Source organism: Anabas testudineus, chromosome 9, assembly GCF_900324465.2.
Source record: "Anabas testudineus chromosome 9, fAnaTes1.2, whole genome shotgun sequence".
Classification (NCBI taxonomy): Eukaryota; Metazoa; Chordata; class Actinopteri; order Anabantiformes; family Anabantidae; genus Anabas; species Anabas testudineus.
Genome location: NC_046618.1, coordinates 20,434,308 through 20,458,815, shown reverse-complemented (window position 1 = coordinate 20,458,815; position 24,508 = coordinate 20,434,308). Strand labels below are relative to the sequence as shown.

General features: G+C 38.6%; 1 protein-coding gene across 1 annotated transcript in view; it reads left to right on the top strand.

Annotated features, from left to right (window-relative positions):
* ksr2 (kinase suppressor of ras 2) overlaps window positions 1-24,508 on the top strand; it is a 73,889-nt gene that overhangs the window by 47,764 nt on the left and 1,617 nt on the right. The window contains exons 7-20 of the mRNA XM_026342622.1: window positions 3,445-3,514; window positions 4,803-4,886; window positions 5,225-5,310; window positions 6,621-6,641; window positions 6,900-7,009; window positions 8,582-8,750; window positions 9,284-9,325; window positions 11,832-11,901; window positions 15,502-15,550; window positions 17,506-17,867; window positions 20,168-20,264; window positions 20,346-20,479; window positions 21,561-21,695; window positions 23,974-24,103. Coding sequence (XP_026198407.1) covers window positions 3,445-3,514; window positions 4,803-4,886; window positions 5,225-5,310; window positions 6,621-6,641; window positions 6,900-7,009; window positions 8,582-8,750; window positions 9,284-9,325; window positions 11,832-11,901; window positions 15,502-15,550; window positions 17,506-17,867; window positions 20,168-20,264; window positions 20,346-20,479; window positions 21,561-21,695; window positions 23,974-24,103 — 1,559 coding nt within the window. The remainder of the gene's footprint in view (window positions 1-3,444; window positions 3,515-4,802; window positions 4,887-5,224; window positions 5,311-6,620; window positions 6,642-6,899; window positions 7,010-8,581; window positions 8,751-9,283; window positions 9,326-11,831; window positions 11,902-15,501; window positions 15,551-17,505; window positions 17,868-20,167; window positions 20,265-20,345; window positions 20,480-21,560; window positions 21,696-23,973; window positions 24,104-24,508) is intronic.

Here is a 24,508-nt window from a genome sequence, read left to right as displayed (position 1 = left end):
TGCATGTATGTAGAAACTTGCCCTAGTTTGTTGTGCAATATTGTGTTTTCATGCTCTGAAGTCTCTATGGTTTTGCCTTGTTTAGGTGCCTGCATGTTCATACAGAACAAATATGTGGCTTTATTTTTAAAATTCATTTACACTCCAGATTAATTTCTTCTTTAAAGCAAAAGGTTTTAGTTTACATTTTAGTTTTTCATTGGAAAACTGGCGTATGCAAACATGTTCCAGCACTTCGAGTCAGCATTTATTTGGCTGTCAGGCAAAATTATATACCATGGCATTAAGAAAATATATGGATTACGCATTTTGTTTTGCCATAGCATCCAGAAGAAACGTGTGGAACATGAATACACACAATAGCAGGACACAGTAAAGTTGGTTATTCCATTTGTTCATTACTAAAATAAAAAATTATCTACTAATGTTCTTTTCATTTTTTATCACAAACAGGATAAACAGTGGTGACAAACATGCTGTGTTTCCTGTGACTACATGCTAAAATTGATTCTGCATTTTGTCATTCGTCTCTACAGTCGCAGTCGACTGTTTTGTCTGCATTAGCAGTGGCTTAAAACAGCTTTGTTATTGTTGCAGAAGGTGCAAACAATAATGAAGTGGAGTTTGTTTTTCTGTAATTCTTTAGTGTTAGATAGGCAGTCTGAATTCAGAAAAGCTGCCACTGTCGCAATAACTGGGTAGACCAAACCAAAAAATAAATATACATCAATAAACCTACAAATGCTAATATTTCTGATTTAATATATGATTGGCACATGGTGTGTGAGCATGTGTTAGCTTAGTGAGATAAACCTACAATCCAAGAAACTGTAGTTGAAGACCGATAGCGACGTTAACAGCACACACAGATACAGACGATGATAAACATCCCTGACCATGACGCTGACAAGTCCAATCAACTGCTAGTCGCCAACGAGGCCAATGAGAAGCAGATGATGTCAGTTCCCCCTCTGTATTGAGTTATCAGGGTGATTGAGTGTAATTGAGCGATGCATCGGAGTGCAGAGAGAAGACACCGAGCCTCTAGAGAGTGAAGGAGGAGGAGAACAAGGGTGTTTCAGGAACCAGCAAATAAAGGAAACCGGGGCCATGGGATGTCTCGTAATCAATTAATAAGAGCAATGACGCCTCTCACCAGATGATAAATTTCAGTCACATGTACGAAGATTGGCTGTTGTCATTAGAATTGAGAGCATCTTCATCAATCATCTTCAGCCCCAAAACCAATCATAGTTAAAAGAGGGAGGCATCAAAGAAGTGCAAAAAGGAAGGAACACTATTTGAAGTTATTTCCATAATAATAATAATAATAATAATAATAATGACATACTTTATTGATCCCCTGGAGAAAGTTGTGGTTGGACAGCTACCAGACATTCGAGTTTGTAGTTGACTTTACATTCATTTTAAGGATTTTATTATCTTCATTAATCTGCAAGCATCCACAAAAACTGCAGTAACTGTATCAGCTCATTAGCTTAAAACTATAGGCTATACATATTGACAAACTGACATGTATTGGTTAGTATGTGTTAGTCAAGTAATATAAATGTATTACTGATAAAGATATTTTTAAATAGGTATCATATAATAGTTAATAATAATAGTTATTAATGCACTGATGATGTAAACTAACCACACTCCTTTGGACTTCAGATTTGCCTGAGGTACTACTATTGGTCTAATCCAAAGTTTTCAACAGTCTTCTAGGAGGAATATTGGCATCTCAACAATGAATCTTAATGTCTTTTCAAATTCTTTTCCAATAAAAATACAATGAAGAGCCCCTGAATATGAAAATTGACAAAGATGTCAAATCCATTGATAATTCATTCTTCCGTGCAATATTGTGGGATTTCTAGCTGAAACCGTCTCCGATCTCTTTCTCCTCTCAGCCTAATTGAAGTGAACCTCATATAGAGATCAATCTCAGTGCGCACCTCGTCTCTCAGTTCCATTTTCAATGCATTACGAGTTTGATGCACTGAGGAAAGAACTTGTTGTAATTGTTTTTGTTTTTTCTTTTTGCTTACTCTCTATTCTCACAATTCTCTTATTTATTTTTCATCTCCTCCACCTGCCCATGCACAAAAACCTCAAATCCTCTCTGCTTCTGTCTTTCTGGCCTTCATTTCTAGCTGATAAGTAACAAAATACTCATGAATAAGTCTGCATCAGCGTCCTCAGACATTACTCCGTTATTACATATTTGAGTCTTGTCTCTGCCAATTGTGATTCAAATGTATGTTTTAAGATAAGATAACTTAGTCAACAACAGATATTTATTTTAAAAACCAGTTCATTCTTCTAATGTAGCTGCAGGTTCTGACAAAGAATAAGAAAAAGCATGCCATTAAAAAGATGATATCTCTGGTTCTGCTGCATTAATTTTGACACTGTTAGCGTGGTGGTCCAGTGTTGAGCACTGTTACCTCACAGCAACAAGGTTCTGGTTTCAAATCGGCTCATGAGCTATGGCTTGTTTGTGTTTTCTTCATACCCACGGGTAGAGTACTCCATAAAAAACATTTCAAAGGGTGCTGGTGATGTGGTAAAATCATATTGATGCATTATCTGTCTAGTCAGTATTTTTTTTTGCTCGATTGTATGTACTCATTTCTAAATTGTAATAAGTGATAAAATATGAATTCAATAGCTGTGCACTCAAAACAAAAATGATTATGATCATGCATGAAACGTTTAGTTTTTTTTTTTAGCTTTTCAGCATTTTTCAGCAAGGCTCTTTAGTTATTGAATTATTGGCAGCCAGCACATCATAAGAGTGCGCTATCATTTTTATGCATATCCACCTCTTCCAGCTGCCTTCACAGACAACGCTGTGTAGGCTGCTATTCTCACCTGATATTAGGAGGTGGTGCATAAATGTAACAGGATGCTTGGTTATTGCAAGCGCTAATGGACCAAGCGAAAGGTTTGTATTGTGAAAACCTTTTGAAGTGAGTGTTCCTCACAATGGAATAGAGATAGAACAAAAGTTGCCTTATCATATGAGATATCTACCTCTACGCATGCAAACAATCCAAACAGGCAGTTCAGACAGGACCTTGACATTTTTATCCTGTTTCCAGCCTAAAGGCCTGAGAGAGTGCCATTATCTCTGTATCGTTCCATCCATCTATCTATTTTAGACAATTAGGACAACATCTCATTTACGGTGATGACTTGACAGTGAGTCATGACTAACCCTGTGCATGATATGCAAACAGCTGATTAAGTCTGACACCAAAATGTCAGTTTGTTGCCACAAAATCAGTCCATTCTTCGAAATGCCATGTGTGCTAAATGAATGTTTAGTGCAAGACATTTAGTCAATGCTGAAAGACATGCTGTCAGTATTACCATTTAGCTAAAATATATGAGAAACACAATGACCTTCCCTCTGTCCGGTTTCTTCTTCTGCAGACACTCTTTCAGTGCCTCGCTGGTCCCCACAGATTCCCCGAAGAGATCTGGGAAACTCAATAAAACACAGGTAGGCCTAAAGGAAAGTGTGTGGGTGAGTGTGTGTGCGTGTGAGAGAGTTTGCCTATGTGCATACACTCATACATCTGTGATTGAATGCCAGTCCAATTAGGAAGGGCCTCGTGCATAATTCATCTCACCACTCTGTCCGTTTCTCTCTCACCTGCTTAACTCGAAATGCTATGATCCAACAAGTAACAATACCACATTAGCCGTGGATCTCAGCAAACCTCCAGATCGTGGGTGTTTTGCCTGCTGAAAGTCAGTGAGGTGGAAAGAGTAGCTGTAAGCCTCATCATATACAACCAAACTGACACACATGTAATTTGCAGAGCTGTTATTTGAAGATTAAGGCTGGTTTTAAGAGAAAATCCATTATTCCATCCAACAATCTCCTTGATGTGCCAATTTGCATATTTCAGACATTTGCCCCTTGATTTCATTGTTAGCTTGTTAAGATAGGTGCATTTGCGTAGTTGGTACGCAGTGATCCAGTTTGGTTTTTAGGCCCTTCTCCGTGCTGAAAGAATGTTTTTGTATGCACAATCTGCCCTTAATGTCACATCATCATTCATATTTGACAGCGGAGTCCACAAAAAATTCGTCAGGGGTTGCATGGAGTTGTGCCTCTCAGTTGAAGCAAAGGAGGGGCCTAATAAATAGATTTGGATTCTGTCAAACTACATTAGTCACCTGCCATTAGCAAGCCAGCCGCACTGCTGGAATGCAGCCGCCGCATCAGTAAATACAGCCAAAAGTTGCATACGTGCACAAACGAATCAGTTAGTCTGTGCCGGGAATTGGTTGTTAACGCAGAGCACATTGTGGATTTGTTTGTTTGAGAAGCGACTGTATTGGACTATTTAAGAGTGGCGCACGAGTGCCAGCCCATCATTCAGACTGATTGTCGTGTTGATGTAAACCCCATGACCTTGATCCTGCACTGCAGAGCGGCAGTGTTTGCACAAGGTTACTGAAATATGAAGATAAAATGGGCCCAAATTTAATCAGTAGATGATGATTATGAAGATAAACACTTCTACAGGAATAGCGTCTTCGGGCATCTATTATCCTCACGGAAAGGTTACAAAGGCGATGTGAGTGCTTCTTTGTCAAAAGCTGTCTGTCAGAATGAGAGAACGTTATGAAAGGTAAAAGGTCAGAAGCAGTTCTCTCCTCACAGTAATCTACAGCTCTTACATGTCATATAAATGTGCAACAAGCTGAAAATGATGCCCTGACTTTTTAAAATGTCCTTATGTCACTCTCTCTCTCTCTCTCACGTCTTTTGCCTACAGGTTTTCCACCAAGTATTGGATGTCCCAGACATGCATAGTATGTGGAAAGGGAATGTTGTTTGGACTGAAATGTAAAAACTGCAAGTAGGTATCAGGGCGGGTTCACTGTGTGTCTGAAGTATCATTCTTTGTGACAGTGATTTGTGTGTGCTCACATTTACTGATGTTGCTTTCTGTTTTGCTTGTTTTCTGCATTATTTTTCTTTTTTTTTTATTAAGATAGCATGTTTATGAACTCTTTTGTTGCAATCTAACTTAAATAAATTAGCAATTTACATCTCCTAGCTGTTTTTCTACATGTGAAAGACCCCACTTTTCATTATTTTATTGCTGGTTGCAGTCAATAAACTGAAATAATGACAACAACATCAGCAACAAGACAAACGCTAATCGCATCCCCCTGTTCTTTTGAATGCACTCAGGCTGAAGTGCCACAACAAATGCACCAAAGAAGCCCCACCTTGCCATTTACTGATCATTCAGCGAGGCGGACGAGAATCTCTCAAAGGTATTTTTCATCTAACATCACTTCATCATCATTATCATTCAGTTTTCATAGAATGATGGTAGTAAGTTCACATTCCCACAGTTAAATTGAGTAATTACAGGACAGTTACTATAGCTACTTTCTGTTATTCATTTTTGAGGGATTCATCTTGTCTTCAGTGTTTGGTTCACTGCAGGCATATTGTGTTTATTCACGCCCACGTGCATCTTTCCTTTGAATTTTTTATGCAGTCATGCTGCCTTTAAAGTTGCCTTGTGTTCTGTCTGATGTCTTTGCTTTACACAAGTGCCTCCTGGAAACAAAAAAAAAAAAACACTAAAAAGCAACGTTAAGGTCAGAGAATGTGGTTTATTAAGTTTAATAAACACACTATAAATGACTGTTAAATGTGTTTGTATTAAGGAAGAGCATCGGTCTTTCTCTAAACTTAGAGCCTAACCCAGAAGTTTAATAGTGCAAAGTCATAAAAGTGGAGGATTTCAGAAAACTGGATGTTGTAGATCAGATATTTTGATGGGGAAAAGTCCATTATCTGTGTACATTTTATTCATATGTTGAGTATGATATTTTAGACTTGACGTTTATATTAGGTGCCAACATATTGTCATTATGTTTGCAAAACACTTGTTGCAATTATGCTTTTTTCTAAAGTGGATCTGTGAATGCAGTGTAGCTGGATAGAAAAGTCATTTTCAAGACACATTTGCAAAAAAACAAGCCTTGAATAATTTGGCAAAGAGATGTTTTGACACAAATCTGCAACCTATAGAAAGTATACTGGACTGTTGTCATTATTAAAACTGTAGGTTAAAGAACAAAGAAACAACAGCTCAGGGAAAAATCATGGTCTGGGTTAAAATAGAAATATTGTTAAGGTTGGAGGGTTTTTGTTGTCATGGTTACAATAACACTAATGGACAAAACAAACAATGACTGTCATCAGTAGTAAGGACAGTCTCCAAAGAGACAATGAGTCAGTGGATTAGAACCAGAACTAGATTTGAACCTCACCTGTTTTCTTGCCTTAAGATTATTCACATATTAACTGTATCTGAGGCTTTAGAGCTAATGAAGCACACATATTTCTGTTGAATCCCCATTTAAAAAAGGGAAAGAGCCTCTGCTGGTTTAGGCAGATAGAATCTGCTGATTAATTAAGCTACTTGGGTTTGACAAATGTGACGGCGTCATGCACTGTTTGTACTGACATAGACAGCACATAAAAAAATTCCCATTATCTCCTATCAGAACTGAATTTCTTTTGTCCTTTCTCTACCTCTCTCCCCCCTTCCTTACTCCCCCAAAATAAGATCACCAAGGAACAACTCAAGGTAAAGAACACTAATTAGACGTCGTCTACCCTGCTTTAGTAAGAGAAAGTGACATATTCTTAATGACATATTTTGCTTAAGGAAAGTTTTTCTGACAAAGTACATGAATGCGATAACAAGTGGAAGGTGTTCCAGAAAGGGCAGTTTGGTAATTTTTCAAATTAGAAGCTCAGTCAGATAATGAGTTTCTCCTAATTCTCCTAAAGCTACAAGATGAGTATTGTTCATTTTTTAAATGTTGGTAATTTCTTTCTGTAGTAGCTCGTCTGGTTCGGACCGAATCAGTGCCGTGTGACATCAACAACCCGCTCAGGTACACAGACCTGCACATTAGTCAGACGCTCCCCAAAACCAACAAAATCAACAAGGTAGGTGTGAAGAATAAACCGTGTTCTACAATTTGTGTGCACCCTGTCCTACATATCACGTCTCTTCCATTTTTGGGGCCTGCAAAATGATTATGAGTCATCCAGACTTTCCTAGGGGATCATGAAAACGTACGAAAATATCTTCAGCAGTATTGATGTTTACACAGATGGATTTGTTTTCATACACTGAATATTTTGCAGGCAGCACATCTAACAATTTCTGCTCTGTTCCAGTGGAAAAAAAAGTTCATCACAAGATTCTCATGCTGGTAACACAAGGGTGCTGGTGGTGGAAAAGCGTGTGTGTGTGTTTTTATACGTCAGTCAATTTCTGTGTTATCAAACTGTGATATTTGCACCTGTGGAGCTGCTGAGTTTGAGGTTGTAGGAAATATGGGTAAGTTTGCTCATCATGGCAAGTGTGTTCTGTGTTCAATAATGTTTTTGCTCTCCGTGTACATCCATAACGTTTACACTTTTTCTTTTGGTGATGATGAGATATTTTCCCCTGTGAACGGGTAAAAAAAATAAAGATACAACCCGAAACGGCATAAGCTTTGCTAACCTTTAGTCTTAAGCTGTTGGGGTAGATCTTTAAGGGGCTGCATGATGGTTAAGAAAAGACTCCTGTCTAAACACATTTAAACCCTTGTGATTTTATAACAAGTGATGAGGAATGTTACATTAATTTGTACAGTATAACCCATTTTGGCTACATTGCAGGAAAGAGCTGGGAGTACAATATTTGAACTGAACATGTTGAAGATATTTTGAAGAGTTGACTGCTGAATTTATTTCCCTAGTTTTGATTATTGTTTGTCTTTTGCATTGAAGTTTCTGATTGTGTAATTGATAAAGGAGAATTGCTACAATCAGTAGATACTTATTAAAAAAAGTGATTATTTTGGAAAGTGGTACACGCACAGATTCTGCTTCATTAAACTTCATTTTAAAATGACTGCATTTAGCAATTATAAGAAGTGAAATTAGATTGAGTCTAGACAGTAGTCATGTGGATTTGAAAATGAATTTTGGTAACAAAGAGACATCTTTCAGAATTACCTCTTCAACTGAAGAACCAGAGGTGTGAAATCAGATCAGTTTAAGGAAACAGCCTGAACATCCAAAGGGAGCTGATATATAAAATGAAATTCGCTCAAATATGATCATATTCTGCCTCTAGTTTCTCAGTTTTCATTTTATTAACCTTATTTTCATCCTTGAATGCACTGCTCAGGATAGTTTTGTGAATGCTTTCACTGCTGGAGTCCTACACAAAGATAATATAACTACTTCAGAAAAGTAAAGGCGGCATATTGTTCATTTTGATGGATTACCTCTATTAGGCAAGTTTCAAACCTCTGCAAGTTGATTTTCATATTCTACTCAAATTAATGGGAAGCAAGTTTTGCCTGGAAGGTAGAAAATCAATCTAAAACCTTGGTGGTATGAGAAAGAGACCAGCAATAAAATACAGTGCAAGCATTTTGTGATTAACAGGCTTGCAAAATCACCAGTATTGGAGTTTAAGTAAAACTTATGTTGACATTTTTCCTTTGTGTCTGTTCTTAGGATCACATCCCAGTTCCGTACCAGCCGGACTCCAGCAGTAATCCCTCATCCACCACCTCCTCCACTCCGTCCTCTCCTGCTCCTCCCCTGCCCAGCAGTGCCACGCCCCCATCGCCGCTACATCCCTCCCCACAGTCGGCACGTCAACAGAAGCAGTTCAATTTGACAGGTATTAAAATGTGCAAGACGTGATTACACTCAAATTTAAATACTGTATATGACTAAATTATTGCAGCAGGAGTCATTAACTCTCAGCCTTGACTATCAATTTACAAGGATATTAATATAGCCGTTCTGATTTACTGAGGTAGAGGTAGAATTTCGAAGATATTACCTTATAATCATTACATTTGAATGTTTTCTATTGTATCAAAAATAAAACAGGAATAATAATACAACACAGTTGACATGACAGTTGTTGTAAAGTTGTTGTCCACAGCTAGCTACATTATGCATGAATCCATCAAATATGGGAACTGTGAGTTCTAAAACTGAAAACAATGTGGAAGTGCAAATCAGTTCAACACTCTTTGTAAAATTTAATGGAACTCCATCCAACTGTTTTTGTGATTTTAAGATCAAGCGATGTGTCTCATGAACATTTCATGAACTAACTTGAGTATGGACTTCACAAACTGCAACATGAGATTGGTAACACGTTGTCAGATCAAACTCCAGCTCTTCTTTTGTGTCTTTCTGCAGCCTCCAGTTATTTCAAATACAAACAACAGTTCATCTTCCCAGGTAAGAACCATATAATTGATCATTACCCCTACCAATAATAGCCTACGAGACCAGTGTGAGTAAGGAGGAGGAGGGCTCTTTTGATGTTGGTCGTGGTTTTCAGCTCCTTACCTTGGCCTCCTCTAAGTCTATCGACTTCTACACCCACTCATTGCTTGTCTCATTTGGGCCTCCTAATGATTTGTCAATGCCCGGGCTCTCTGCTTTTGCCTACATCGGTACCACACTGTCTTTGCTCATTTGGCAGGTTATTACAGCTGAGACAACCTGGAGTGGAGTGAGGAAAAGAAAGAAATGTAATTGAAATGTGGGCAGACAGGTTTTTGGAAATGCATAAATATACAGCGCACAGCGGTGCACAGGTTCTGATTACTGCAGACACACATGCTGTTGTCTATTTTTCAGCTAAATTGCTTTTATGAGCTGTATAACAGCATGGCCAAATACTACCAATTACTGCTGTGTTGGTCCTCTTAATCTAAAACTATTATGCTGTAAGTGGAACTAATGCCACATCCACGTCATATTAAATTTACTGTAAATGCTGGCTCTTGTTTAGAAAATAAAAGAAAGCGAACAAACATTTACATAAGTACCCAATGGGCAATTATGGTATATTTCATATTTTGTTGTCTTTATGCCAGTGCTCAGTTTGGTGTCACAAAGGGTTTGAGCATATCCCAGCATATAATTTGTTGACAGCAGGAATGCCCTGTAAGAGTTGTCAGTCTGTCGGAGGGATCATAGACAAACCACATGGCTCAGATTCACACCACTGGCTGATTTGGAGCTCAGGGCTTGCTGGTCTTTGGAGTAAATCCATGCAAACATCCAAGCAGGCATCACAGAGAGAACAAAACCAGGACCAGGTCCTGGCTGTGAGGTAACGGTGCCAGCTACTAATGCACCGTGCCACAAAGGGAAGGTTTTTTTTTTTGCGGTTCCCATTTTGTGTCACCAATTGTCAGACTGTGCCAACACAGGCAGGAAACGTGGCAGTGAACTGTCTGATGTCTTTCAGAGTTAGACACAACATAGCAGCTGATCGCAGTCCTCCTTACATGTTCAACAAGAGTGCTTCCAAAGAGTAGTTAGTGGAGTTCAACCTATTTTTATTCTCCAGTAATAATACACACTGTACGGTATGTGGTATATGTTCTTTTATGGTGATCAAATTAAATATGCGTCACATCCATCCAAAGACACGCTGTGGAGGTGCAGCACAATGAAATCACCATGCCGCTCCACACTGCAGCATGTCCTACTGTTCAAACCATGGGGACATTTTCTAGTTATTTCAAGAAAGAAATACAGTCATTGAATGTGGTTGAGCAAATATGATGGCTTTCCAATGTACAGCTAACATTTTCTTTGCTGAAATCAAACTAGGTGCCGTGCACACCTTGAAACGACAGTGCTGGATTCCTGCACACCGTCAGCACAGTTTTTTCAATACATATTAAACACACAATACATTTATTATATGGTCAATTTTGAAAACCTGCTGATAATGTGGGGCAAATTACTACTTTCCTTTGCTGGTGTCAAGCAAATACAATACTGTATGTTGTTGATTTGACAATGCCAAAGAATGTAAACAACAAGTTGTTATAATATGAAGTAATTCGGGAGGATATAGCAGCATATAAATATATATAATTTATAAATGTGACATTTAAATAAAAACACTGCATTGGAAGTTAAATCAATTCTGTTCAAAATATATCAATATGAGGGATTTATCTTTCTTTCTAAAGGTATATCAACTAATATCTTTATTGGCATAGCCCAGATTACTATTCCACATGTGGTGGCAAAAGGTCGAAAGGGATTTTGATTACAGGATATTTTAGACACTGGTTCTCTTTCATGGCCTCAACACAGATATTGATTTTAGCTCAGCATCACATTTCTCCACCGGTGACAGAGAATCAGACAAAATCTCTACACAATATATGACACAGGTGTGTTAGCAAGAAAACCAGTCCAACAACATCATGAAAACTACTTTAAAAGCTCTTAGCTGTTATATATATTGAGCAGCACTGCCACAACACAAGACAGATGTACTGTAGATGGTTAGACTGTGGCGTGTTGTGATCGTATCTCTCTTTTTAATTTACTCTGTGATATTAGCATCATTGGAAATATTTACCTTGCCTTATTATTAAATAGGCAGATAACAGTTAATGTGTGGTTTCTATATTTAGAGTCTCCAACTGTGATAGAGGGCAGAGCTACAAGAAGGTGTTATTGGAGATGACTGCAGGAGAAATCTAAAAGAGAAATCTACCGAGTTGAATTTCTCCTTAAAGTTGTCTTCACATTAACCAATGAGTCTGTATCTTTAACATCAGTATGTCATACACTTACTGTTTTGTAGCCGTAGCCCCTTAATGCAAAGCTATCAACCTATGTAAGCTTTAACTATCTATCTATAGATCATGTCTTCCACTTTTATATATTCTAATTTGTTGCACTGATATCTTCTGACTCATATTTCCAGATGTTGCTCCGGAGGCTCCTCCCAGCAGAGCACCACAGGTCATCCTGCACCCTGTCCTGTCCGAACCAGGGTGAGTAGAATGATTTACTGGAGTATAAATAATATAACCATAAAGCGGTATCAAAAGACATCAAGAGAGAACTTCTGATCTTCATCAGATCCACCTCTTCTCTAAGTTATGATTCTCTCAACTGACACTCCCTTATCTCTTCCTCCCTCTCTCTCTCTATCTCCCCGCGGCCAGTGGTCAGAGGCCAATTCAAACTTATTGGAGCACATATATTTGGGTGACAATTTAAATGTGAGGGCCGACATGAGGAATACTCAAAGACTAATGTTAGCATGGCCTTTAGTTCACGCTACACTGGGGATGCCAATTGGATTTCCACTGGCTCTTTGAAGGAAGTCTGGTCACAGGAAAACAACCGGAAGACAAGGAGGAATGATGAGATGCCTTTCGACCCAGATGTTAATTAGATTAGGATCTATCATAAGAAAAAGGGCAAGTGAACCTCTGTCTATAGGATGATGGTCAATTGTGATGAAATATGAACCATACCCACAAGTTTGTAATGGATAAATCCATTGCAAACAATGCCACGGTTACATTTACCTTGAAAATATCAACATAGCCTTGAAAAGATCCTAGATAGGAGAAAGCTTATGGCATTGAGTTTTTAAATTAAGGTATAGAACATGTGGCGTGTATGTGGTTTATGTTTTTTTAAAGCTGTATTTGATGTCTTCGTGCTACATTCCTGCAACAGCTGCTGGCTTTGAGATAAATAATGGAATGCAGCGTGGAAATAATGAGAATCAGAAGAAAATAACACTGCAAATAATGGTATGCATTCAACACAGTCTGTTTGAATAGGATTGTCTGACGTCTGCTGGTGCATTCATTAGCATGGCCATTATGATGTGACAAAGAATCATTTCTGTATGTTCAGAGTATATTCAGCCATCGAAGTGTGAAGTCTCACTGTCAGTTTTGCACAAGGTGCGCCAAATGCATGTAATTTCTTTCTTTTAATTAACAAGAATGATCAGGCCAAGACAGACTGGTCTCTTTATAAACACTGTGGCCGAATGAGTTGCAGCTGCGTTGCTGAATATACAGTGTATATTTTCTACTTCAATAGGTAATTGGACAGAAAGAGAAGAACTGGTCAAGGCTCAAATTGTGTGCACAGGCTGCTGTTTACTGACTACTCTAAGCCAAATGGTTATATACGGACAAATAAACTCTGTGCTGCTCAAAGGCAAACAAGAATTATTTTGTTGTCAAGCCTTCAACAATCACAACTGCCATATGGCTTTCACAACTAAGACCTTGGGTATAATTTTGATGTTTACTAGCATAATATTCATGGTTTAGTCTGTGTCAAAATTATGTTGTTAAATTGTCAGTACAATAGATACACCTGATGCCCACTGAGGTGGATACAGGTTCAGAGGCCCAGTGTATGGTCATTTTTTCTGGTTGGTGGTTAAAGTGCAATGAATACAGAATTTTCTTCAACATACCCACATACCCCTTCAACATAGAATTCGTTGAAAAATTGTCCTTGAGTAGTAATAAAACATACATAAAAAACACCCTTAACATGCATGTCTTTGACCTTCTGTTCGTTGCTATTTCTCTAGACTCTCTAGTCTCTTCTTCTCTGTGACTGTAAATACCTTAGTGTGGTTATGAATCCCATATTCCTCTGATTTCATTAATGCTATTGTCCCTCATTTCTCGCACCTTTGTATGCTCTTTCAGTGGCAGCTGGCAGATTTCTTCATCATTAATGGCCTCGTTCCTGGGTTAATGAGAACCTGTCTCAGACCCCTATACCCGGCAGGATTCCCTCATTAGAGCAGTGATCGAACCGGTGGTAGGGGTCCCTGGCGCCACAGGAGTCACATTATTTTATGCTGTTGTGCTCCCTGCCCATGGTTGCTTTCTGTTTTAATGTACAGTAGAAAGGTTGTGAGAGGTTACACGCTGATGTTACTCAGCCAGTTATGTGGACAGAGGAGGACGTGTTAAAGAGGGGAAGTGGGCTCATTGTTTCATACCAGTGGCAGCCACAGTGTAGGTGACAGCGTACGTGCTAGGGTCAGAAATTAATAGGGACTCAGGCCACAAAAGTGCTTGAAATTTTATTTACAAAAATCTCTTTAAAATTCTATCGAAAAATACTGCAAGTAATTGGAACTAATTTTATTAATTTTTTTCTGTCACGTTGTGCTTGTATGCATGTGCTCTGGCTACCTATGAGCCACTGCAGGTCATCTAAAATAAAATAAATATGGTCTGCTAATTATTTGAATTGTAATTTTAAATTACTTAGCCTTCATAAACAACCACAAAACATGACTGGGCACAATAGTAACAAATAATAAAAAAAATAAAAATAAAACTAGTAAAAAAATTCAACAAGATTCAGGAAGTTTTAAAGAATGAAGATGGGCCCGGAGAAGGTCAATGTCATGTTGTTGACTGTCACCAGTTAGCAGAGGCAGTGCACAAACACTGTTAGGCTTGAAAATAAAAGAAATTTAAGCATAAAAACAATTTACTAGTTACAGTGAAATGGCTCCTTTTCTAGTCATCAATAATCGTCCTCATGAAAAATGGATTCTATTCCAACACAATGTATTTAGTGTCTCACAAAACAGCTCAAGTTCAAATTCAACTGTGCAGCTGAGAAAAACCAACAACACACTTCAGTCTTTCAGCAGTGTCTACAGATTCACTGTTTCAGGTGACTCAAATATACGAGGCACAGGTGCAATCAATTGATTGCTTCTGTGTTTGCTGCAATCAGACAGAGAGAGGAAGCACCACAATACAATAGAAATGTATGTAATTACACACAGTATTAAACATATAGTATGTCTAAAAGGCTGATGTTGTAGGTGTAAAATGTGATTAATCCTGTTCTAGCTCCAATATTACTACTACGCTCTGCAGCGTATGAAGCTTCAAATATTACATGAAGTGCATTGGATTGAAAGCAAAAAGATTTGCAGAGCAAGGCGTCAGTTCACTGAATCGATGCTCCCAAAAAAATTTTATTCGGTGCAACTCTGAGATCACCTTCAATCAGATTTCACAGCAGGCAACCATGAACCACATACACTCGCCCTGATTGCACACAAGTGTGGATACCAGATTAAAGCTCAGCTGCTTTCTCATTTTACAAGTATGTACACACACAATTTGTTGAAATTGTTTGATACAAAGTGGTACACGTGTCTACACAACAGAAAAATATTAAAATGAGTAGTTAAAAGAACAAAGTTCAAGAAATGAGCAATATTAAATCCATAAATTCGCCATAACTGGAGAAAATTAATAATAAAGTCATTAATAATAAAAAAATGTTACACTAAACATGCATGATTTACACATTATGGAGAGGGGCTAATGTTTTGAATGAGTATGCTTTCAAAATCCTCACTTCTAGACAGCAACAATATCAAACGCTAGAGGTTATGGACACTTCATTAGGGCAATAAACAACCAAAATGAATTTAAAAACCTGATCAGTGGAGCAAAAAACAACTTATGAATTACAAAAAAACAAACAGAAACTATATGTGCTACATGAAATTTGCTGTATTTACATTGTTTTCTCATCTATTTTTTTTGGACATTCCTTCTTCTTGCTTTCAGGAATGAGGGCAACCCTTTACTTCAAATCGAAGTTGAACCCACATCAGACGTGAGTCCTTCTTTTTACCTCCAAGTGTGACCTTTGTCATGCTTTTCAGTGTATGTTTATCATTTATAATACTTTCTTGCTTCTCTTTTTTATCAGTAATAGCAGCGTGAAATTACTTTTGAATCCGAATGAAGACAAAATACAGCTCTCATCATCACTTGTCACAGTCATTTGTGTCGTTCTCTCATTTAGAATAATTTGGCTCAGCTCTCTCACGAGCCTCCAGGTAAGTTATGCTTGAAAAGCAGCAAGAAGGAAAAGACACAGCTTCACTGATTGTCACTGCTGTTCCTGTAACAATGATATATTTTGAGAAAATGTGATGCAGATTGCTTTGAATAATATTTCAGCAGGCATCTTTGAACAGGTCATTTTCACTCCCGCTCTACATTATATTTAAAATCAAATCAGAATAAATCAGCCAGTTTTCCCTTCTGGCTGTTTCTCTTTTTCATAATTCTCTATTTTGTATTGGTAATGTTCTAAACAGTCATCAGTATTGCAAATGTGCACATCTAGAGAGAAATTATATGTATATATAGAGGCAACACATAAATATGGGTGCAGTAGTTTTTTTTTAACAATTACTGTATGATATGTTATGATATACCTAAAGATGAATAACTGCTTGAAGTCTGGAACCCACAGACATCGCCAGATGCTGGTTTCTTCATTGGTGCTGCTCTGCCGGGCCTTTTTGTTAGCTGTCTGTATGTCCTGCTTGTTGCACGACATACATTCTGCACTCCAGAACAAGATCATTCTGTTTCCTCTTCCAGCCCATGGGCTGTCTCTGTTTTCTCCTATCCTGATATTGACTCCGCAGGAAGCTCTCTGCACCCAACCTTAACAGCAGAGATCCAGGTTTGCCAAATACTATCCCAGCACTTCAGAACCGATTCTTTGCGGGCTTTGCCACACCCTTCTTCCCAGGGGGCAGTGAAGATAATCCTTGCCTGCTCTGACCAGATGACCACGTCCGGCCTAGGGGGTGGAGGGGAGGATGGAGTATTTGGATGACTGCACCTTCCTTCCACAGTCAACCCTCATATACTGCCCTTTGGCATTCTGGGGGATGTTGGTCTTGGTCTTTCTTGTGACAGATGGCTTCTCCCCTCTTCTAAAGAAGTCGATGAATGTTGCTGGTGTCCCGTGGGTATACTATTTCCCCTTTTTCAAGATCCTGCAGGGAGCAGGCTACAGCCAGGAGCACTTTGTTGTGCCATAACTTGTATCTCCCTTGGGTTGTGCTGCAGCCTAATAAAATGTAGGCCATAGTGGCTTTTGCTCCGTGGCGCTGGATCTGTGGGTCTCCTCTCTAGACCCACGTATGTAGGATTGCTTGTGATTGTGTCATACACTTATCGGAGCAGAAAAGAACTCAGGAGGAGCTCAGCTTTCACAGTTCAGCCCATGACACTTCAGACTGTCTGGTATGCCGTTTCAACCGTTTTTGGACAAAGATTCTTTCCTCCAGACGTTGTACACCCACCTGGATCATCTCTCACCTGCATGCTGCTCATCAGATCTCAGAGCTTCACAGATTTGAAGCAGTGTAATGCAGCATAGTTCTTCTTTGTACTCACTTGACAGTTGTCAGTGGCACTTCTTACCTGTCAATAGCCATTAGGAATTTCAAAGCAGACCATGCTGGTACTGTAGGAGCCAGCATTTTGTCCTACAACTTCACGGTAGTGAACCATTAAATATACCATATTCAATAGTAATTTCTAATAATGACATTATATCAGAAGCAATTACAGCTACAGTTAAAGAACAACATGCATTCAGCAAATACACTGCTTTTTAAAACTCCTACTTACTGTGGTTTAACTGATTGACTCATATTTTAACAGCAGCCCATATGTTGTTTAAAGGTATTAGCACACTTGCTAATCTGTAAATCTGTAAAATCCTAAAGCCATCATATAACAGGTACATTTTTCTTGACACAGAACGAGGAAGGCAATGATGAGGACTCCGGTGACGAGTTTGAGGAGATGAACCTGTCGCTCCTATCAGCTCGCAACTTCCCACGCAAGGCCAGCCAGACCAGCATCTTCCTGCAGGAGTGGGACATCCCGTTTGAGCAGCTGGAGATCGGGGAGATGATTGGTAAAGGACGCTTTGGCAAAGTTTTCCATGGGCGCTGGCATGGCGAGGTTGCCATTCGCTTGATTGACATTGAGCGCGACAACGAAGACCAGTTAAAGGCCTTTAAACGTGAGGTGATGGCCTATCGAAACACCCGGCACGAGAATGTGGTGTTGTTTATGGGGGCCTGCATGAGTCCACCACATCTGGCCATCATCACCAGGTAAGGATATAGATGTATTGAATCAATTTTACAGATGTTGTAGATCATACTCGCAGTGGCATCATGTCTTTACTATCAGTAAGTATTTTTACACTACCATGGTAAAAGAATAAAACTGTTACTGTCTCAGTAATATGAGAAAGAGTATATAGTTAGTATATAACGTTTGAATGGAGTCTTAATTTTGAAGTATTTGCTGCATAGTGCACAAACTATAAAAATATGAGATCAAATATCATATGTGTATGGAGGAATATTAATACAAACATAAGTAAATTTAATCTCAGCACTTAGATACAGAAATAATGCAGGAATATTCATAAATGTGCCCAGAGGGAAAAAAAAAACCCCAAAACATTTCATTGATTCTCTCTACAGTCAGAGTGAATATAATGCAGGAGTTTCTTAAATAATATGGTATGTGACATAGTTATGTCTAAATCACAGTGAGGGTGTGTTTGTCTTGACTGATCCGCAAGCAGATAATAATAAGAAACAAATAGTATGAAATGAACTTGAACAAATTCTCTTATGTAGTAGACAACGTTTGTTATTTAATGGATTTGTGTGAAATTTCTTTGCAGCAAATGTTTTCTCGGTTATTAGAAGGATGACAGGACTCTGTTGTTGTTAAAGACTGGCACAGGGGACCCTCTTGTTTAATTAAGTAGTACAGCTAATAATGTTCAAAAGGAAAGTGTTCAGATATTTGCCACTCTCCAACTGTGATCTACACAGGCTTCAGACACGAAAGAAACTTTCATTAAAATAATAATTTCTTCTTTTGTTTTGTCTCTTTTTCTTCTTTTGCTTTTGAAGAAATTAACATTTTACTGTCTAGTGAGAAAGAAGTAGACCGTGAGGGATTTCCATGCAGGATTCACTGCTTCAAATTCCCTCAGGAAAAAAAAAAGAATTAAAAATTTAACTCAATCCTCATCACATTCACAGTGGTGGTAAATATGTTTTAAATAACTCACTGACTGATTGATTGAGATGTGTGATTGCAGTTGATGCCAGCTGAAATTGCTGTGAGTGGAGGGGTGCTAACAGATGATGTGACTGCTTCTAAGAAATCCTCGGTGCTGATTAGTGGAAATAATACAGTAGCAATTGCAACAGGTGGCTTTGTTATCCACCACTACTTGAAAGTAAAACCTGCAGTCAGAGTGCAACATGGCAAACCTGTAAAATTAAATATAAGTGAAGTTGATCTGTTAATTCAGAATAAGGGTTTAAGCTGCATTAGTAGACAGAAATATCACCTCCTTTTTTTCAGTTGTCATATTAAAAGTGACATACATACATTGATTTTGATAAACATGCAGATCACAGGTTCATCTGTGATGTTGCTGCTGGGTTTTCGAGGTGGCCTCATTAGCTTTTCATCATCTTGCTTCTAGCTTCTATACACATCGCATTTGTCTGAGGTAAATTGTCGTCATGAGGATATTTGCATATAAGTATTGACTAAAGCGACACTAAAGCCATAAACTACTTCTCTGAGTTGAAAATCCCCAGAGAGAAGAGAGCTTCTAGAAATGCTGTCAGGTTGCCATGAATATGGATGGACTGTTGGCGTCAGGTTCTTTGTTGGTCACCCTGGTGGCACAGTCAGGGTTGAGAGCTTCAGGTGTAAGGCAGGGGGGTTGCTGTGGTGTTGTCTAATAATACAGGTGATGGCACCCCTCATGAAATATGACAAATATGACACCACCTCCGTGAGCCACTGTGTAATAGCCCCACTTTAATCTGGCACTGAGTGGGAATGTGTTTCAGTTGAGATTGATGACATTTTATCCTCTAACAACCTGTCAAACTGCACTAACTCAGTAAAAGTGCCACACAGGTGAACTTCATGTTAAGCCTGTGTTTTGCTTAAAAAAAAAAAAAAAACAACTAAAAATGAGTGACTAAAACATGTATCACTGAGGTCTGTGCCTTTTGTACCTAGTATAAAACAATTGAAATATATCATTAGAGGCATTTTAAAAGCCTCCTGGTTTTAATTACAAATAGGTTATGTTTTGACAGCTACCATGTCTGCTGTAACGTACTGACATTATTATAGATGAATATAGGAAGCAAAAGCTCAACTTAAAATTAAATTTCCAGGATGATTGTTGTGGATTAGTGTTCACTTAACATTAAATGATATTATGTGATCACTCCGCAGCTGGATTTTGTCAGCAAAGTTTGCTACATGGTTAGGTAGGCTGTTATATAACAAAAGGTTGTGAAATTCAGAAAGTTCAGCGAAGTAACTTGAAATCTTCCCCCTGTCTTTTTCTGTCTGACAGCTTGTGTAAAGGAAGGACACTGTATTCTGTGGTGCGGGATGCAAAGGTTGTACTGGATGTTAACAAGACCAGACAAATCGCACAAGAGATGGTGAAGGTAAAACAACTCAACACTAATTTCCCAGAACACTTGGGCAGTCCGCAATGTATTACAGAACACATTTCTCTCTGTCTTCAGGGGATGGGATACCTCCATGCTAAGGGGATCTTGCACAAAGACATGAAATCCAAGAATGTGTTTTATGATAATGGAAAAGTCGTCATCACAGACTTTGGACTCTTCACCATATCGGGGGTTCTGCAGGCTGGCAGGTAATTATGTTCAATATGTAAGCCCAGACAGGACCACTTTATTTACCATGTCCAGTGCAAAGATTTGCCTTTGAGACAGACTGGCATTATAGTTTTGATACTCATGGTGCAGAGACAACATACTATCCACAATCACTTTTACGTTTTACATATTTTGATATCACTACATAGTGTTTCAACTGCATTTGACACATGCAGTCTACATAATGGCTTGTCTTTTATTCGTGCTACATTATACATCCGTCTCTGTCCTTCTTATTTTAACCTTTCTGCTTATTTGCTCTTGCCAGCAGTTTTTATTGGTCCCTGTTACTCTTGAAAGCAATTAGAGCAACAGCAGGATTATAAATCTATGCTGCTGAACTCAAAATTCAAGATTATATAAGTGATATTAAGCTGTATCATGTCTACATCTAAAGATGAGTATGATCACTGGTGTAAATTGAGGGAAATTAGTTTTTTATTTTGTCTTTTCTGTTGCCATGGGAGAATTTCACTTCACCACCTAAACAGTGTTTTTAAGAGAAAGATGAAAAAGTCACAAGATCAAGGATGAGCAATGAAAAATTGAACAGTGGCTGAAAAAAAGCTGACAGAACAGATCTGCTCAAGATTTTTTTCATGAGGCCAAAAATGTAGTCAACCCTCCAGTGGAGGTACTGAGTAAGAGGTATTTGGAAATACTGAGAGCAGCACGGTAAGCTGTCTGAATACACCCACAACATCTGCAGGTGGTCCATCCCACATATGCTTAGCAGCCTATTTAACCGAATTAGTCTAAAATATGATCATTACGTTAGTAATTAGACTTAAGCTAGCTAAACTTGTCATGCATCTGATCACAAAGGGAGCAGATACCAAATGATTTCCATTATTTGTGTTCAAAGCAGAATCAAAGCTGTGAAAATAAGATGGAGGAAGTTTAAAAAAATGAAGACGCGTTCATAGTGAATGAATACTAAATGCTTCACATTTTCCAGGAACAGCCCAACATATGAGAAATATTATTTGCCTTTTTGAGGGGCTTTTTATTAACCATGCAGATGAAGCCAAGAGGTCTCCATGTTTTTTCATTCTGCAGCCGGAGAGAAGACAAACTGAGGATTCCCAACGGCTGGCTGTGTCACCTGGCCCCAGAAATCATCCAGCAGCTGTCTCCTGACACAGAGGAGGACAAGCTTCCCTTCTCCAAGCAGTCAGATGTTTTTGCTTTTGGGTGAGTGTTCCCTTTACCCATGGCCCTCGTGTTTGTTCTTCCATACAATACCCATTGAACATGGCACAGAGTGGACACAGAGGGTTTGCAAAGTCCAAATCTGTGCGTGAATTCAAGAAATTTAATGTCCCAAAAACTCTACGTCACATGACAAAGAGGCAACCCTCATTAACAGGTTTTAGGATCTCATTATAGATACAGATTTTCACTGCTTACTGCACAAAGAAATAGATAATAATATAATAATAATGGGTACTATTCTAAATGAGAATTTAGCTTCTGTTATTGTCAGACTGTAGATATCGAACCTATAAAGCATTAAATAAGAACAGGATTAACCATGTTTAAACTGAATTACTTCACAATAATCAGATTTGACATAGACTCCACTTGGTTTCATACACCTGATTATGGAGATAAAGATATATTCATAGAAGCAGTGAATTGTCTGTGATTTTGCACATATTCTTTATGACTAGACCCATGTTTATCATGCAACTGGAAAAGGAAACAAATAATTGTTGGTAGCTGGACAAGAAACAGATACATGAGAAGCTTGTTGGAGTAAATACAGAGGACGCTGATTGGCTCTCCTTTGTGGAAGCTTAGTTGATTAAATGAGGGATTTACCATCTTTAATGTTAAACCGACTGGATAACTGCAGGAAGAGAGAACAGATGTGAAATGTGCGGAGCTAAGAGACGTACACTGATTAAGTAAGGAGAGACTCAAATAGTAGATAGATAGAGTTTCAAATTCAACTTTTTTTTTTCTTTGTCAAGGGTTTTACATTAGGGCTTGTAAAAAAATGTGGGGTCTGTTTAAGTTTATCAGTGGAAGGTCTCAGCTGCACAGGAGGCGATAGGATTTTGTGTTCAGGGCAGCAACAGCAAATAGAAGAATTCAATCTTCACCAACAGAGCATCTAAGGAAAAAGAGATTACAGTGGTAAATCCTTACTGAGCTGCAATAATCAAATGGACAACTTGGACCAAGCATTTGATAACCTTGAGCTAAAACTGATGCCGTTTTGTGTCAGGTTTGTTACATTTTCAGGTTAAACTATACTGACGTCTTTTGGATCTACCAGATACTCCATCTTAAATGCCTTTCAACTGTACACAATTCCTTGTGACTTTAAGTTTGCAGACAAATTCGGTTTCAAAATAAGACCAGGTGTGCGAGGTCTTTTCTTGCCCTCAGGCTTTGTTTTGTGTTCTTCACTATAGCTGGAAATAAGTGCAAGTATATGTTGGAAAACTCAATTTCTGGCAACGCTGCAACATCCAGATCCCACCCACAGCTCCGGATCTTATGACCTTTGCTTTTTCAAAGGAAGTGTTGTTGCTCTTCATCCAAAGTTGGGTTGTTTACCATTCAGTAGTGGTGAGGATGTTGGTTGCAATAGGATTTCTTTAACAAGCAGCTCAAATGCATTTGTAACGACACAAATGAAAATATATGCATTGTTTTCTCTCTCTACTTTCCACTCACCCCAACCAGTTGAGGCAGATGACCTCCCATGCCTGAGCCTGGTTTATTCCATTAAAATTAGTTTTTCCTCTCTCCTATTTTTTGGCAAACATGTCACTGTTTATGAAGAGTACAAGCTGCCGGTGGTCTTTAAGTGTGAACAGTCCTGTCTTTAGGACTCTTAAATAGTCTTTTAGTGGGTACAGACCACACATTGATTAAAAGTACCCACAACTCCTCCCATTACTGTGAGACTGTGTCCTGCTCTGTTGACTCCTAACACAATTGCATTTTTAGATGGTCCTCCATATGGATGTTTTGTTGCTATATCATTCTTAAGGGCAGAGGAGTGCAGCACTGGTGCACAATGCCCAGCTGCTCTGTTAGTCCTTCTGTTACCTTGAGGTGACCCCCGTGGCTGTTTTACATATTCATCAACAACCAGCCTTCATTTTCCCCCTACTCCTGACAAAGAGCTATTTTTATGCTGCTCAGACGTGACGCACAGGAGCAGAATGAAGATTTGAACAGTTGTAAGCTAATTGTGTATAACCAGTAATTAAAATGAAGACAAAAGTCAAAGTTTTTGCAAAGATCACAACCCAAGTGTGCACAAGCACCTTCCTCAGCTGCATTAATCGCTGATTAAAACCATTGAGTTTGACCATTTAGAGCTGATAACTGAATCTTTGCCTGGTACCACTGGTGGGATGTGACCATTGGTGAGTGTAATAAAGGTGATGGTATTGTCCTCTTGACTAGATAATCTGAAGCAGTGACCCACTATGTTCCTTTGTCTTCACAGCACCATCTGGTATGAGTTACATGCACGTGAGTGGCCTTACAAGAGTCAGCCAGCGGAGGTGATCATATGGCAGATTGGCAGTGGGATGAAGCCCAACCTTGCCCAAACTGGCATGGGAAAAGAGATATCAGTAAGTCTTTTTTCTTTTTAATTTGTCACTACTCATGACTCATTGTTTTTCTCAAACTCAAATTAATTGCTGAACTCCTACTGGATTGGAACCTAGGCTGATTTTGTTCCAACATATTCTATAAACTTTGACAACTTACCCTTGCCTGCTACAGACAATAAATGCTACAGGGCTGAATTGACAGAAGTGCTCTCAAAGTAGCTCTTATGATGATACACTGAAACAGAGAAACTTTTTCCAAGAAAACTTTTTAAACTTTTAGAGGACATCTTGAAACTCATCTTTGACATTGACACTTGTAGTAATATGTGTGGAAAATAACTTTTAGGATAGCATTTTAAACAAAGATCACCTTTACTTTGTTGAATTCTTCCACCCCGCTCCTCTCTCCTTGAAAACACAGCT